At 35.8% G+C, this 18,364-nt stretch overlaps 1 protein-coding gene across 2 annotated transcripts in view; it reads left to right on the top strand.

Annotated features, from left to right (window-relative positions):
• Positions 1-3,578: 3,578 nt before the first annotated feature.
• LOC139970429 (calcium-activated chloride channel regulator 4A-like) overlaps positions 3,579-18,364 on the top strand; it is a 38,803-nt gene continuing 24,017 nt past the window's right edge. The window contains exons 1-13 of one of the 2 annotated variants that reach the window (XM_071976095.1): positions 3,579-3,873; positions 5,847-6,120; positions 8,205-8,334; positions 9,628-9,767; positions 10,893-11,006; positions 11,325-11,516; positions 11,986-12,157; positions 12,448-12,569; positions 12,861-13,014; positions 13,720-13,958; positions 15,011-15,191; positions 16,448-16,620; positions 17,732-17,915. In XM_071976095.1, coding sequence (XP_071832196.1) covers positions 3,626-3,873; positions 5,847-6,120; positions 8,205-8,334; positions 9,628-9,767; positions 10,893-11,006; positions 11,325-11,516; positions 11,986-12,157; positions 12,448-12,569; positions 12,861-13,014; positions 13,720-13,958; positions 15,011-15,191; positions 16,448-16,620; positions 17,732-17,915 — 2,323 coding nt within the window. In that variant the 5' untranslated portion in view covers positions 3,579-3,625. The remainder of the gene's footprint in view (positions 3,874-5,846; positions 6,121-8,204; positions 8,335-9,627; positions 9,768-10,892; positions 11,007-11,324; positions 11,517-11,985; positions 12,158-12,447; positions 12,570-12,860; positions 13,015-13,719; positions 13,959-15,010; positions 15,192-16,447; positions 16,621-17,731; positions 17,916-18,364) is intronic. The other variant, XM_071976091.1, reaches the window with a different exon arrangement.

Raw genomic sequence — 18,364 nt, 5'->3', positions numbered from 1 at the left:
GCTAAGCATGTAACTACTTGATAAAAGACAAGTAAATCATACATTCGTTGTTCTCAATTGTCCAGCTATATATATATATATATATATATATATATATATATATATATATATATATATATATATATATATATATATATATATATATTTATAAATATATATAACTATGGATCATACCTTAGGTCGACAGTTACATTGACTTACACACTAAATTCAATCTAACCCAAACCCTTTTTTCTAACCCTAACCCTGAACCGACCCTAACCAAACCTTGTAAATGAACGTTTTAGAGGACGGAGAACATTTTAAACTTTTTTTTACCATAAACTGTCGACCTAAGGTACATATAATGAGTATATATAAATATATATATATATATATATATATATTTATATATATATATATATATATATACAGATATATATATATATATATATATATATATATATATATATATATATATATATATAAATATATATATATATATATATATATATATATATAAACAGATTTACGTTGAATATAGTACATGTTTTGATATAGCGCCATACAATCAAGGCTTCCAAAATGCTTATAATAGGCTATAAAATTGCATTCATTGCTGACAACGAAATAGCAAACACAGCTTTTATAACTAACCAGGAATGAAACAGGAAGTTTTGCCAAATATATTGCCAGAAACACCCATGACCATGCAAAACAATATAATCACGGTGTATTTCACTGTGCTTATCTATATGATCTAGTTGCTAATGGTATCGCTTTCATGGCGGATCTGTACAAAAGACTGATCATCGATTATAGTCTGACAATGAAACAAAGTAAATAATAAGGCAATGTACATCTATATTAAAAACTGTCTAGTCATTGGTGTATTGTACTTCCTATATGTAATGTTGACTCTCAAAGTTTTTTCTACGTTCTTTTAAAGCTATTCCTAAGTCGTAAATGATTTGACTTGTAAATAGTAATTTTATATATTTGTTGTCATGGTGCAATAAATGGAAACTTCTGGACACTGGTTTCAAAAGTACGCAGAGGACGCAAAAGTGTCATTTTATTGGATAAAATGGGCTCAACCTTTGTTTAACGTACATATGAGGCAAGCCTACAAGCGCAATATTATAATACGCCAGAAAGTACCTCAAGCGAATATTACCTATCAAATATATTATATATATTATATAACCTATTATATAGTGTCGATAACATCGAACAAGGAAGTTCTTTTCTGAATTACAGGCATTCTATCTGACGTTGTTGCCACGGCCCCCACCCCCTACCCCCCCCCCCACCACCACCACCTGACTCCCGCTCCGCCTTACTTGACATTAGTTTTTAACAAGAGGCGACAAATTAGTGGGTACAATTATGATATCATGATTGTCATGCATGGAGAGCGTTACAACAATTTTTTGCAACCTTTTTTGGCAGCATTTCCACTGAAGGTCTTTGTGTTAGCCATGAATCATATATTGTAAAGGAATACATATATAAAAGTCACAATAATATGTCACAGAAGGATAAGCATATGTCATATGAACCTACGTTTAGTTTCGAAACGGCTATAGCTATATTACACCAGCCATACGGTAGGTTGTTATGAAATAAGATTATTTATCTCAAACCATAACCAGACCTTCTCTGGATCCCCATAATACTATTACTTTGCAGGCATTATTGCAACCCCCCCCCCAACCAGCATGCATTATTGCAACCCCCCCCCCCCCAACCACCACCAACACAACCAAACTACCGCTCTCCCTTACTTGGCATTAGCTTTCAACGCGAGGCGACCAATTCGTGGGTATATTCATAAATTGGTGGGATTGATCATATAATGATTGTCACACTTAAGGAACGTTACCAAATTGTTGGCAACCTTTTTTGGTAAGCATTTCTATAAAATGTGTTTGTTAGCCGTGACTCATATATTAAAAAGGAATACCTATAGAAAAGTCATAATAATATGTCACAGAAGGATAAGCATCCTGAACGAGGCCATTATAAGTGTGTTATTCTTTCATATGAGTTTATAGCGTACAAGCCATGCTACGGGTTGCGATTGTCTTGTTTGTTCGTTGGTGTTGAGGGTTCGAAGCAAGATTACATTTTGCAAAATCACTGCATTTGCATCTTTCCTTGCTTGTCTTTCTCATATCATATCCATCTTATCCATTCGAGGAAAGTGCCTAAGCCACCCCCCATCCCCAGATTTCCCGTTTATGGGTCCCGAATTCAACGGGCCCTATGTGAACACTTCCGGATACTACAAATTGAACTGAGTCTGGAAAGCTTAATGAAGTATGAAACTAAACTGAACTTTAGGGCCCAGCAGAAAGTCACTCCAGCACTGTCCAAAGCATTAACTAAAGGAACACATTGTCTTTTTGACTTGTGAAACGTCTCACCTAATTTAATGAAATAACAATCGTGTTATATACTTTTGTTTAGTCTCAGTGTACATAAGTCAATCTTTATGTTTAGAAAACATGAACACTAATAAATCTACAAGCAACAAATGTTCAACAATTTTAACAGCAAGTTTCGCTGAGTCAATGAAAACCGTGAGGTTGGGTATTCAAGAGGCATCCACTTGCGAAAAACATCATCAATTACGGAATGACTGTCAATATCATAGATAAGTGCTTTCATCGCTGTGAGTCCCTTTCTCATATACAAGTCATCATTGGTGATTGAAAAAAGAAACAAACAAATGTAAAGAAACTGAACTCTTCGTACTCTTGGCGGGAAATCTACGTACTCCTGGCGGGAAATCTTTCGTCTCGTCATACTTGATTGATCACACTTTGTATCAATGCAATCATGGTGTGTCTGATTACTTACATTTCAGTTCAGTTAATATATTTTGCATATACATAGACATACAAACACAGTGCATTAATGGTATATACAGGATACTAGAAAAAAAAAAACATCAAATGTTTATCAAAGCTAGTAGCCCTCAAGAAAAAGAAAGAAAATAACAGAACAAAGTAAGAAAGAAAAACAAAATGAACAAAACAAAATTGACAATAATATTAATCACGGTACTTGGAAGTTAGATAACTCTTTAGTTGATACTTAAATGAAGCACATGATTTCGATTGTCTAATAGAGGTTGGGAGATTATTCCATATTTTATAACAGTAATTGTTTAGCAGAAATTTCCATGTTTAGAGCGGTGTCTAGTGAAAGAGAATAGTACATTTTTTCTCGTGACGTTTGGGATATCTGTCCCAAATCTTGGGTGTACGAGGCAGTGCATTGTTAACGCATTTGTAAGCAAACGTATTTGGTTCTAAAGTTAGCACACTTTGCTCATTACACAATATTAGTGTCTGTTGTACACCGTCAGCATGGATATATAGCAAGCCTTAAACAGTTATTGCTACGAATTTTGCTTTGGTCTGGTAAAGAATATCAATTGGTTTTTTGACGCAACTACCACGAAAATTCCCACTATATGACCCAGGTACAATGGTTCATACAAATAACCCACTGGGGCGTGACAGTGAACTTGTGGGTTAAAACTAGAATTATAGACAATGACGTTTGCATGTTCTGTGCCGCTAAAGGGCTTAGTAATACACATCAACGACCATTTAGCGAAGTAGCAGCTTAAGAAATGGCAGCTCTACATATAGTTCTGGCGTTTGTTTTGGCGTTTATCTTTAGGTTGCCGATTACTGCTTCTGTAATACAACCAGAGTTTCCACAAGCTGAGACCGAGTCTCAAATACGATTAAGCGCAGACAGGGGATATCGTAACGTTTTAATCGCCATAGGGGAGTCAGTTTCTGAAGATAGAAACCTTATTGATCGAATTCAAGACATTTTCTCAGATTTTTCATCGGTTCTATACAGTGTTACAAAGTAAGTATATATCGAACTTTGTCCCCGTTGTTGTTGTTGTTGTTGTGTTTCCAAATAACATATTTTGGTGTCTTTTGCCTCTTATCGGTTTTTTTTCATCACCGTGTACAACAACTTTGAAAATTAAAAGTAGTATTTTAATACCATTTCGTTGCTTAACGTTAATTTTTCGTGCTTTGTACAACGTAGATCTAATGTAACAATCATGACACGACTAAATACTCTATGACAAAGTCAACACCGTTGTAAACTAAACTAAGATATTCGTCACGCAGTTTAACAAAGTCGGTGTGAACTTGCTTCACCTAGATACAAAGACTAAGTCATACATGATGATATCGTGGTAGCAGTGCCACCGTGTCCACCCAATATATTCAGGAACCTCAAAATATGTCTATAATGAAAATTGCCGAAAGTGCGTATCTCTAATGCACATTGGTATATGTCGTTCATACTACTTCTCATTAATATGTTATACGGAGAGGGCCCCACTATCTGCAATCACCAACCTTGCATTGAACTCCATAGATGATGAGTTTCGTCAATTAGCTATAAATCATAGTATTAACAATGGTACTTTATTACTGCAAGGCAATACACCACCGATCTTTGTAATGAAATTATTATAATATATTGAATATACCAGAAATTCATTGGATTTACTTTAAAGATCTCACGGAAACAAAAACATGATTCAATACAACATAAAACAACACAACACCAATAAAAGGTTATACGTTAAGCCCGAGACAATTAGGAAGTAAACTTGAACATTTAATTGGATATTTGCAAATAAATGTATCCCGTGTATTTATTGTGGCATGTTTTTGAAAGTTCAAATTCTACATCATTTTATTGTCACAATAACACTGCAAACATACCTAACATGAAAATGATAATATATGTTCTTTTATATACCGATGAAATACGACGCGTAGAATAAAGTTGTTTAGAATGATTATTCTCCCATTTTGAAAAGAATACAATATGAAACAATTGTATCCCCTCACCCAAACGTCCATTTGAACAACGGGGACTCGCATATTCATAATTTGTTTTGTGATATTTGAGACGGTTAGTTTCGGGACACCCTCCGCAGGAAATCTCTATCAATTTAGAAAACAGACACAAATCTTAGGAACACTGCGCGTCGCCATGTTTGTTTAGCTACAATTAACGAGATTTTGTATGGCAGGTTTTTCTTTCCAAAAGCGACATGGTTCCAATTTTAAGCATGATTACAATCGTCACAGAATAAGGAAACCGATCATTTGTTTTCTTCCTGTGTTCCAAACACCCTCTGGTAGGGAACAGAAACAATGAAAATACAAAAACTAAACTAATCAATTTCTTTTCCTCATAACACACACATAAAAAGACAAAAGGGCTTCTCAAAGGTGTCCAAAATATCAAAACAGAGAACCCAATACTTATAGGTTACAAGAAAACAATATATATAGCCGGTAATCTTTCGACTGTAAGTGCAAATTTAACAAAGATACAGAATAAGCAATGTCTTGATAATTAAAACGACACCCTCACCACTTATAAGCCAAGACAGATATGAAGTAACAACCCAAATGTTAATACACTACCCCGTTGAATATCAAAAATGCTGTCTACCCAGCTGTAATTTAAGTAAAATAATGCTGCCGCTTCTGGAAAGCATCAATCAAAAGAAAAGAGGATGAAAGATGAGTGAGTATGCAGGAGATGAGGATGAAAGGTTATGTGAAGGGCCCTGTACAATGGAATGTAATCAGAAAGTGGAATGCAGACATAGAAACGGAGTTATTAATACTATGTGTTTCTTTTGCGATTGGTCCACAGTTTCTAGTGATAAGATTGTTTTTCTACTGTCCCTACTTCGCTCTCTCTTTCTCTCAACAGATGTATCGAAAAGGTTTTGAAAAAAAAATATGGATTAGCCAATTCTTTCTTCCACGACTGACTTTATGTTTTCTTATTCACAGTGAATACGACGATTTCGGTGTCTTTTTACAAGAGGTTCAAATTCTCATCCCCGATTCTTGGAGTGATGACCCCAGTTATGAGGAGAGCGCAGGACATTCATTTTCGGCCAGTGATATCCGCATTGATCGATCTACTTTTGAGCGCTCAAACAACATCAATCAGCCCTACACCCACAAGGCTACTGCTTGCGGATCTCCTGGCCGTTATATTCGTCTGACACCGGAGTACATTACCGATGATGCCGCAGCAAGACCGTATGGAGACCGCAGTAAGGTAATTGTGCATTACGGGAACCACCTTTTTTCATTTAGATTGTGAAATAAATGCTCAAGCTTGAGGTGAGACTTGAGACCTGCATGGATGAATGAACACTATAAGGAAGTAGATTGTACTTGCTTTTTGATAGCTGTTATATTCAACCAGTGAATTGCAATGTCATCGTTGTGGATTTCGAGTTAGTTAGCAACATATTTGATCTCTGGGGTATGGCAAATATGTCACCAAAAACGGAACAAGTATTGTTCGATACAGGTGACAAACGCCTACAGTTGAGCTACGAATTTCCTTACCAGTTTCGAACCTCTGGACATACAGCGTTTATAGCCTATTGTTTAGAGTGTCCGCATATAATCCCGGTGGAGGCTGGAAGTTTATATATATATATATATATATATATATATATATATATATATATATATATATATATATATATATATATATATATATATATATATATATATAAGAGGTTATAGTTTAATAACAACACACTGTCGAAGTTCCTTCTTGGATATAAATTACTCAATGTTTTGTCATAAAGGGTGTGTTCCTCTTTGTTTGTTCGTCACTTTAGTATTGTCATTAAACAATAAAACCGTCATTCGATTTACAATCCTAAACTTGGATAACATTTATGTTTATGAATTCTTGAAATTTCAATGGTAAATTTCCTCAAAACCTCAAAAAAAGCCCTTTATCATGCGAGTCTTGTCATTTTAAGGACATTATAAAACGTCAGTGACTTGGAAGCTGTAGAATATCGAACAGCCGAAACAGAAAGAAATAATATCGACCACACTTTGTGTATCAATATCTACATTACATTTGACACAGGAGGACATGCAAATATGTTATAACTATGACGTCAGTCCCCCGTTGTATAGCTAGCTAGTAGTGGATTTATGAAATGATAAAAATGTTGACTTGTTGATGTACATATACCATTCATTGTCCTTCAGTACTGTTCATTTTAGTTTAATTTCTTTTAATGTAGTTCACCCACTGCTGTTTTATCAAGGGTCATGTTCACTGACGTACGAAACTAAATCAAACATTTTTATGATAATTATAACCTGTTGTATTATCAACTGTTTCCTTTAATTCAGTTGATTATTACTTTGAATTCTTGAAGAGAGAATTCAATATGTACTCTCTGTTACATGTTTCAGAGTTTGTCATCTTAAAATCGTAAGTTGTCAATCAAGTAATTCTGAAATCATTTTTTTTTTCATTTGACTAATTTCTTGACTATGACTATGGTAAATCCAAAGTGGCAGAAAGACTTGAAACAAGAAAATGTCTTCTAAAAGGAAATGATTTGTTAATGCGTTTGCGTTGTCTCATACAATGTTCAATAGAATTATGATAGCTTTTAATAATATCATGCGCTATTGTACACGTTTTCTTGAATATCTTTAGAATCTTAATTTTAACATTAACGACATGTCCCTACAGGGGATTGAATCCTTAGCTAGCCGTCCTGACCTAGTATAAATCAGCCAAGAGAGACTGTGGAAGCAACGCCTTTGCACCATTCAACCGAATGGGCTCAACATTCAGGAAGGACATGACTAATTTTCTTCTGTTCCCCTCCCCCCTTGCCCCCCCCCCATCACTCCTCTTTTCACAGCTCTCTTCCACCCTTTTTTCTCTAATATTTGTATTGGAGATAGTTAACATGAACGCTGATGTGTGTCATCGCGAGGACCATGTTAACACGCTTATATACTGTCTTTGTCCTTCTCCAGTTTATTCCCTACCCCCTTCCCTAAATCCTCTCTTTGTCCCTCCACTGTTTATGTCCTACCTATCCTCTTCCCCTGTTGGTTTATTTCTTTCTTCTCTCCATCCCTTGTCTACTAATCCCCTTACGTCTATCTCTTTGTGTTCACCATGCTCATTAACCTGTCTGTATTCTGTGCGTGTTTTTGTCCCTTCTGTTACTGTTACTTGTCATTCAGCTTTTGAAGACGATCCTGCTAGGATCGAAACGTCAGGCCAACTTACTTTCACACATTCTCCTACACAGGCTCTCTAGTGGATAAGCAGTTTGCTAACAGTTTTACTTTATTTTTCTTTAGAATCTCGTCCACGAATGGGCTCACTTCAGATGGGGAGTTTTTGATGAGTATCCCCTGCAAGGGGATGATCACTTCTACGCCGCCGGTAATGGTGAATTTGAGGCGACAAAGTGTGTCGCTGCTATACCAGGTAACTCATCGATGTTTGATGCAAGTCACCCTGGTTATATTTAGTTTATCGTTTGTCCATCAGCTCGTTTTGAGAAAAACAAATTAACTTTTGACAGCTACTTTAGGCGCAACCTTCTGATTCGATGAATTTTCCAGAGAGAAAAGCCCACGTTGTTTTATTATGTCTTTATTGTGCCCAAAATTGGTTAGTGATTCATCGACAGAGATCCGGCTTCTTTTCAGGCTTTCTAGACTATCATAAACAATAAGCGTTTTACCATACAATACTTTATGTTCGTGGCATGCGCACACAGGGAAAGTTCCGGCTTCTTTCTAGGCTTGCTAGACTATCATAAACAAGAAGCGTGTTACCATACAATACTTTATGTTCGTGGTATGTGCACACAGAGAGAGTCAGCTAATCAAGACTGGCTGTGATTTGAACATTACTGTAGAAGTTTGTATAATTGCACTTTTAACGTTCACTGCATATAGTGGTTATGTACGGTAACCTTCTTAACCCGATAGAAAATGAACTTTCGTTAATTTATTTCTTAATAACCGGTTTTATTACATGCCATGTAAGACTTAGTTATTTTTATTCTTCTTTTGTCCATGACATCATCCCGTTCACTAAAGTGTCAATAAATGCAAACAATTGCGTAGGTTGAAACTTGACTGCAGGGACAAAGAAGGAAGTATTCAGTATAGTTGGTAACTGGTAAACATTGTACAGGATAAAGAAGTTCCTTCAAATCAAGTATTGCACAGCCTATGACTCTCGTTTCTTCATTTCTTTGTTTCTATTACATAAGCTTTATATGATTTTTCTTCCTCAACTTTACAACAAATATGTATTTCAAAATATACGGCAACATCGAATTGAAGTTTCCCTCGATAACTGTCATAGGTTCGGTTTAATTATTATTTCTCAGCAGATTTTCTGTCAACCAGACCATTTTCTGTGACTTCAATATACTTACATGGTGTGGCATATGTATTAATTATGAGTTGCAGGACATTGGTTTCCTATGCACTAACAAGTACAAACAGAACTTTGAGATAATGCGCAAGAAGAGACAGAAAGACATAAAAGTGTGATGGGAAATATCGAATAGCTAAATTCTACCAATTTCAGTTATAAACAAATTTAGGGTTTTGTACACCCAAAATAATTTTTTTTATTGACAATAGGAACATATGATTTGTAGAATCAACCTTTGGAACACTGTTTTGTTTGACTATGTAACCGAACATTGAATTAAGGCTATGCACAGTTGTTTAGTACGTGTTTACTTGTATGTGTTTCTAGGACAAATGCGTACCCCAGATGGTAAAGAGTGTACTGAATTACCTGACGGTGCTCCCGACCAAGACTGTCGATTCTTTGACTCCGATGATGAAAGTGAAAGCTACGAAGGATCCTTGATGTACAAGCAGTTCTTACCAGAGGTTAGTCGGTTAACTTTCTCAGCAAATAAACTGAAACAGTTATCCTTCATATGTGGTCATTTAATAATATTAATATCAAATGGAAGTATGACGATTAATTATTATTCAATTCTAATACAACCAATCAATCCAATCAATCAGACATTTCAAGCTAAATACATGAGAATAAGAAAATCAATAATAAAACGATATGAAATAGGTATTAACTAACCGATAGCAGAACATGCAGTGGGAAAAGGTTGTGTCGTCTGGGTAAACAATTCGGACAATAATATTGTTATTGACCAAACATTGACTCCCTCCTACCCAACAGTACCGTAGTATTTCTTACATGCAACCTTAGTTAAGTTAGTCAAGTTAATGATCATAATTGATCTATATGGATAAACAACCTTTAACCTTAAAATGTCCAGATGAACAGCTACGTAAACCAGCGGGAGAAGGTGCATGATACCCGTTATTCAAGGGCGTAGGAACCGGGGGTGCTGGGGGCGCCAGCCCCCCCCCAGTGAAAAACATGGAGGGCGGAAGTATCATTCCGCCCCCCCCCGCTTCGCAAGTCAAAAAACCCCTTTTTCATTTCCAAATGAGATAAAAATCTCATTTGGAGCACCAAATTGCATCTAAGGCCAGGTGAAAATGCAAAATAAATCACCCCTCCCCTTAGACCCCTCCCCCAGGCCGGCCATCAGTCTTCAGCCCCCCCCCCACTCAAAAGTACCTTCCTACGCCACTGCCGTTATTCACATCTCTTGCCATCCTCTCGAGCTCACCAATTGTCCCATGTTAATCTTGAATATTTTCAATAATAGCACAATAGAAGAAGGAACAGAAGTTTCATAAACAATTGCAATTTTTTTTTTCTTGATGACCTTAGGATGCGTCGCGACCCCACTTTGGGTACCGAGAATATATAACTATACATGTATTATGAATGACACATTGCTACAGTGTATGGGGAAAATCCCAACAAGATGTTGTTGTTCTGTACTAGTGTAGTAACTTTAAACGACTGTATCTAAAGGCAGCAACACAACATGGTCATCGTATTACGCCTTGGTTAGTTTCTTTATGTCTAACTTATAAAACTTTGGGTAAATAAACATATTTTTAATTCATCTACAGATGCGCAGATTTTGCGATAAGCCTGAAAATACGTTTTGGAACCCAGCCGTAACTCACAACGCCGAAGCTCCAAACCAACAGAACAAACAATGCGCCGCGAGGAGCATTTGGGAGGTACTTGTTAACGTCAAGAGTCAGATAAGAAAATAAAATTGGTTCAGACATGATGAAAAGTAGTATTTCATATATAACACTATTTACAAACTCATGTACGGTGGTTTAACATGAGTTGGAAAATATTACAGAACTTATTCCCAGGAAGTATGCAGATTCAAGCTTCAAACATCTTCGCTGGAACATCTCGCAACATCTTCAGACACTACCTGTCAAAATGTCATATGAATGAAAATGCTTTTGGTTACTCTTCTTTGATGATTCCAACGAAGTTACACAGTAGGCAAAAACCTGTTTCTTTGTGTTATTCATTTTCAGGTCCTTCGAAGTCATAGCGATTTTCCCGATGATGTGCCAAATAACGCACCTTCTGTTAACGGGCTTCCTCAAGTCAACGTTGCACCAACATTTCGTCTCTTGAAACGTAGAGTAACGCGCTCTCCTATTATAATTGTGCTGGATACATCTGGTAGCATGGGTACCAATCAAAGATTGCATATATTGCGACAGGTAATGTGTACAAGATATTAATTTACTCTGATCAGTGCAATTTTTGCATTAAATAAAACCTACTGTGTACTAACGTAGAGGACCGTATTACTTACTCACTTGCGCGAATTTAAACTAAACATATCGATCATTGCTCAAAATTGAACGAACCATACGACATATCAATATTTTAGTTATAAAAGAAATCTTAGTTGGTTAATGAGTTCTCTGTTTTGACAATTTTGAAGGTGATGTGACAATTGTGTATAACATTGATAATAATCGTTGGTATAGAAGTTCATATTATTTATAGTGAGGAGGGAGAACACATTTTTTTTTCAATGTGGACATATCTGATATCCTATTTGTGACGTGAGATCAACAAATGTCTATTATTATTTACATTTTCTCATAGTCTGTTATTGTCACAACATTGTTTGATTTTGACAAAGTAAAGAGGTTACAAGGAAATCAATTTTCTATATCGCAGGCATCTTATAACCTCATAACGCGTGTACTGAACGATGACCAGGTATTTGGTATTGTAAGTTTTTCTGATACTGCAAGGGTTGTGGTGTCTCCCTCCACGGTTGGTACGGACAGGCAGGCCTTAACCCGAACATTACCGACTAGAGCAGCAGGCGGTACCTCGATTGGATCAGGTAACATCAATTATCCTCCCTCTGAATCTAATTCTTCCAATACTTTGGGACAAAATAAATATATAATATACTATTCTTCACTGCAGTGAGGGGAAATGTAGCTTTTCTGAATATCAAATATAAATTGCTACAATTTCTAGCCAGTTTTTATTTCATGGAGATAATTACTAAGTGTATCACCAAGTGCAGTGTAAGTAAATTAAAAGATAGGCATCATACTAATTTTACAATGTATAATGATTGTGTTATGGTTGAATATTCTAATTGATCCAATATTTCATTATTAACAGGTGTTTTGTTGGCTATTGAGGAAATAAAAACAAACATACAAGACGCAGGGACTCAAATTATTGTTCTGACTGATGGGGACGAAAATACACAACCTTTTCTTTCCAGTGTTCAAACCTCTGAGGTAACTTTTCCGTTTCAAGTCGTTATATACTCTTAAAAGTACAAGAAGAATTTATACATGAAATTTAATATCTTTGAAGTTTACTCGGAATAACTCGCTTATATCTGTGAATGCGAAATAGGCCCATGAATAAACACTGAATATGCTTACTTTTACAGCAACTAAACTAACAAGTTCAATGGCATTCCCATAAAAAAATGCATGTCAATATTAACTGCGGACTTTCTCGGTTTGAGATTTTTCCGATTACCAGATAGCACCTTATGATCTTATTCTGTTGCATATTCATAGCTTGCTGGAATAACTGCCCACACGATTGCCATTAGTCAACAAGCAGATAATATTTTAGAGGATCTGGCCAATCGCACGAGCGGACGGACATTTGAACACAGGGACCAATCGGCAGCACTTTTCAACATCTTCACTAGACTCGCTGTTCAAGATGGTATGATAATTATGAAAGTCAAAGAAATTAATGTATTCAACGTCCTCATATTTCATTTTCATTTTTATATCAGCTATTGCAATATGCTCTTTTGTAGTAATTTTGCATGAAGAATCCATCGAAATAACTCCCCCCAAAAAATGAAATTTCCATATCTGATCAAAGAACCAGATTAATGGTTGGGGTGTTAAAACAACGAAAGGATTTTCGGGAGATGAGAACAGCAACTCCGAGGATTACCCTTTATGTTTATATGTTTATTGTTGCGAGCAAACAATAATAATGTCAATGCAAATTACTGTCAGAAATGAAAACTTACTGCGAAGAACTTGATAGCCATAACATAAGCATTGTTTATTGAACGTATTCACGCAGTCAAAACATTAATTTGAGTCTTGACTTATCTGTTGCCAAGGATGGATGTAGGATTTTTAATCTGAGAGTTAAAGCTCATTCGTATTAAGGGGTTGAGAACACAATTAAGACGTGATATGGTGCAGTTCGGAGGTATATTGAGGCTGTATATAATGATCAACAACTACGTTTACACAGATAGTTGTCCTACATAGGTACTTTTAAGTTTGTGTTTGCTGTTGAGGAGGGAAAGGGGTGTACATCTGCTAACCAACTGGATCCCCACATGTTTAGTACACATATTGTTTATTTAATTAATGTAGGTACCATGCCATCTTCTTTCACTTACAGATTCTGGAACAATCGAGATATTGAGCGAACCTTTTAATTTGACGAACATAACCAGACGATTTTCTCTGGATTCTCGTTCAGGAGGTGAAATGACTATTTTAATAGGGTTTCCAATGGGAAATCTGCCAAATAACTACGTGACAGTCATAACACCGAATGGTGACGTCATAAATGATACTATGAATGTCTTCCAATCAGTTCCTGATTTTGATTTGATACAGATTGATTCCAAAGTGATCGTGAGTATACAATATACAATTTATATATATTTATATATATATATATATATATATATATATGTATAAATATATATATATATTTATATATATATATATATATAAATATATATATATATATATATATATCTATATTAATATATACTAGGATAGTATGATGACGATGACAATGACCATGGCCATTACGTCATTGTCCAATGTTTTGAAAATTGGTCTTTAACTTGCTGCCCACTTTACCCCTTGAGGTACTGAATTGAAACTTGGTGGATTGGTCTGACTTAATAGGTGGTATCAAAAGGGTGACATAACAACATGGGGTGGCTCTACCATTTTGGAAGTGAGGGTCCAAAGCAATGTTTGTATCTGCTTGTGTGCATGTCTGTGAACAAAGAAAGTGTGTCACAAACTCATCCTAATCCCAAAGGCCGATTGACTTTAACTTGGTACGTGTGTGTATGGGCATATTATGAAGTGCCTGCGTAAAGTGTGACGTCATAGGGTAAAGATCAGAGATCAAAGGTGAAAAAACCAAAACTAACATGTTGGCCATGATGAATGTACCAAAATGACATCTGAAACTCTGAAACTCCTTGTGGAGTATCAGACTCGCGCATTATTAAATGTAAAACTCACAGGAGGTCAAAGGTCAAACTTGGCCAACTTTGTGCCAAAAGCTTTTGCAAATAAACCCTTGACCATAAAGCCGATGAACTTGCAACTTTGTGATTGCATGCATTAGACTCGTGACTAATGACTTCATTGGGTCAAAGGTCACACATGAAATAAGACAAATCGGAGTGTGGCCTACACACATATACCAACATTATAACATTGCCCAATCCTTCAAACACAGGTAAATTTTCTCACACTTTATGTCTACAGCGCATAATGAACGTAAAATGCTAAAGGGTCTTTGTGATTGCGCGCATTTTACTCGTGACTAATGACTGATCAAAGGATGTAAAGATCAAACTTTGTCAAACTTGTACACGTACCAGGCACGTGTTACATACATCTATAGTTCAGATTATAAGTATCGTTTGATGTCATTGCAGGTAGGAGAATGGCAAATTCGAGTTCAACCGAACACTATTGTCGGTGAGCTGGGGACCATGCATGTGGAGACAACACGCTCATCTACGTTCGAGACCCTTCCAATTGAAATAGACGCAGAGTGGGCGTTACCAAGTGTGGAACCAAGTGAAATACAGACACTCCAAGTAACCGTTAATCAAGGTAATTCATTCTTGTTGGTTGGGAAAAGATTACAGCTCAATCCAGAGTGTTAGCTCAGTGGTTAACGCAGGGTGCCTTTCAATCATAAGGTCCCCGGTTCGAGTCACTCCCAGATTAATGTATGTCGTCTAGTTACAGAGTTGTTGACAATTAACAATTCATAATCATGGACGTTAAATATGAATGTAAGAGACTGACTTCGGTCAGCTTGCGGCTTTGAAAAGCCAATGAGGCTTCTTCGCGAGTTCCTGCTTGCAGGAGGAATTAATATACATTACATACATACAATCTAAATGAATATTGCTCACAATGCGTGTACGGAAAATTAAATTAAAAGTACTGTCTGTTACTTGAGTTGATTTACTCTACAACTATACAACTTTTTTCTGGTACTATGAAAACATAAATGTTTTCTTTTTTAATTTAAATTAAACTTGATAATGGAGCTAATCACATACTTTATAATAGCATAAACAATCGCGAAATTAAGTTCAGAAATGAACCATCAAACTCAACTAAAAATTGTCGTACTTGTCATGCTTCCGATCTGGATTTCGTACATTTAAAGACAATTAAAAGGTTCTTTGAGTTTCTTGGATATTTTTGTGTAGAGTCTCGAATTAGTTGGGATGAAATTTAAGTAAAATAAAGTGAAGTCAAGTTTAAAATTTAACATTCATTTCTGCGCATAGCTAATATTTTAATTACAGTTTTAAGCAGCTTCTTATTCACGATCTTTGTTTTCATTATTTGGAATACAACTCAATACTTGCAATTTAATGATATGCATTATTCTGGAATCAGATTGTACACTTGCATTGAACTGTTAACACGACTTTTAGTTATTATGACTTTGTGAGCAAAACGAAAAAATAAGAGAAACGGGTGGTCCTAATTTCACTGGTCCTTTCTATAATCGCCTTCGTGTAATTCAATCTCCGAATGCTTAAAAAAATATGTATATTTCAGTGTACTTAAAGTCGTGCGTTGTTCCTGAGCGCAATTATAACTTAGTCGCTACCAAAACTGCATACCTTACATTCACAGTTCATGCTAAATACTTTCGACATCCTATACGTAAGTATTAACGCGACTTCATTGTGATTATCAGATCCAATGTGAGTTAAGGTAAGCTGTAATTAACATGCAGCTGAGTTCTTGACCTCATCAAATTTGATTGACTGGTAGTTAACAATCCTTATCAAACTAAATGTTAAAATTGAGTAGAATACTTGCAATTTATTTTGACTTGACAGGATACACACCAATAAGCAACGCTGTTGTAAAGGTCTCGGTGTCGGTTCCCCATGGTCCACCTGTACCTTTACAAGTTTGGGATGACGGTGTTGGCGCTGACGTCCGCCCAAATGACGGTGTTTATTCAGGTTTCTTTACCCAGTTCAAAGGCGATGGTCGTTACAGCATGCAGGTAAAAGAAACATGCATGCCGTTGCATGCAAATCAAAGCTGAAAACCTTCCTTTTTAGACAGCATTACTGCAATATTTAAAATGTGTATTAAATTTCTTTCATGTGCAATACTCAAACGTGCATGCTTTTTATTTTTCATACTCATTTATATTGTATTTTATTCTGCATTTTTACTACATATTTTGTGTCATATTCATATATTTCTTTATTTGCTTTACGTTTTAGAGCACTTTTGTGGATTTTACGCTTTATAAAATAAATTATTATTATTATTATGCAAATGTCAAATGTCCATCACATAGCTGTGAACGTTAGCAAATAGAACCTTTAACGTTTACCTATTAAACTTTGACAACGAGTATATGACTATAAGTCGATTTAACGGATAAAACAGACCTTCGTTAACATTAACCATTGATGCGGCTGTTTATTTTATTTTTTTAAATAAATGCCCAGAATTTAGAAAAAACTGATATTTGATGGGATTGGTTTGTAAGGTTTTTACTCTTCTATGCCGGAGACTCGGCAAGATCATATCAATTTTTCATGATCAATAGAAATTAATAGCATCGCAAATATATATTTAGTGTAAACGTAAATAGTTTCAATTTTTTGACCAAAACAACCTCTCACAATATTTTTGTTATCTTTATTTTTGGGCGGGTGGGGGGGGGGGGGGAGTATGTGGCTAGAACATATCAAATCTAAAAGTCTGCCTGAAGTTATTAATTTTATTTATTAAATAAATTTTTCGAGAATATCCTCTGCCATTTCTACTATATCCCGTCTACAAATTAACATGAATATTCATTTTAGTGACTGTGGAAACCAGTGCCGAGTGTAAAAAACATTTTCTGATACATCCGTACTGCAATCAATCTTACCAGAACATTATTGCCAACTACATTTTACCACTATATCTACTGTCGTTGTGTTGTTGATGTTAGCTCGTCTATGGAATAACATTTAGTCCTATGTCATTCCCATTGTTGCTGACTTCTTGCAAACAGAAGACAATAGAAACCTACAAAAGAATGGCAAATGATTTCATGGTTCGTACCTACCAATTTTGGTCTGTAATATATACCAATCACAATTTATTGTTCAAAGGTTTCAGTTGTCGGTGTGGATGGAATAACAAAGTTGATGCAGGGAAGCTTTGTTGGACAAGGACCAGCGGCTGCCGACCCGGCACTGATACAAGAAACAGCTCCCATAGAGGTCAACACTGGCTCGTTCGAACGAAGTCTTGAAGGAAATTTATTCAGATGTACTGGAACTGATCAATGCAGTGGTAATTTCAACTTTCATCCACGTGACTTGTACATTAATAAGAAGGAATACAAAAGAAAGGAATATCCGACTACCTTGACTTTATGATAGATGATACCTTAAGTGATGCACATTATATTATTAAGGAAGCTGTTGTCGGTTTATCACAAGTATATACAACGTAACAACTAACTTTAACAATAATCAATACATCACGAGAAACGGTAGGATGTGATATGAAACGTTTTCAAAATAGCACTGCAAAGTCAATGGAATGAAGTATTTAGCTTTTGCTTTCACGATTAGGTGATTAGGCGTGTCAGCCCACGTTCCGCAAAGGTCATGGAACGGGTTCATCCCTATTACGTCATATTCTTGCTGGTACAATCGAATGTCTTCTTCTCCATCATCGAAAGATGTACTAAAAAATGTAGGTACAGACGATACCTGCGAGAATAACAAACATTAGTC

The sequence above is a fragment of the Apostichopus japonicus genome, chromosome 1, assembly GCF_037975245.1.
Source record: "Apostichopus japonicus isolate 1M-3 chromosome 1, ASM3797524v1, whole genome shotgun sequence".
Classification (NCBI taxonomy): Eukaryota; Metazoa; Echinodermata; class Holothuroidea; order Aspidochirotida; family Stichopodidae; genus Apostichopus; species Apostichopus japonicus.
The sequence above is the reverse complement of the archived record's forward strand: the minus strand, read 5'-3'. Positions and strand labels throughout refer to the sequence as shown.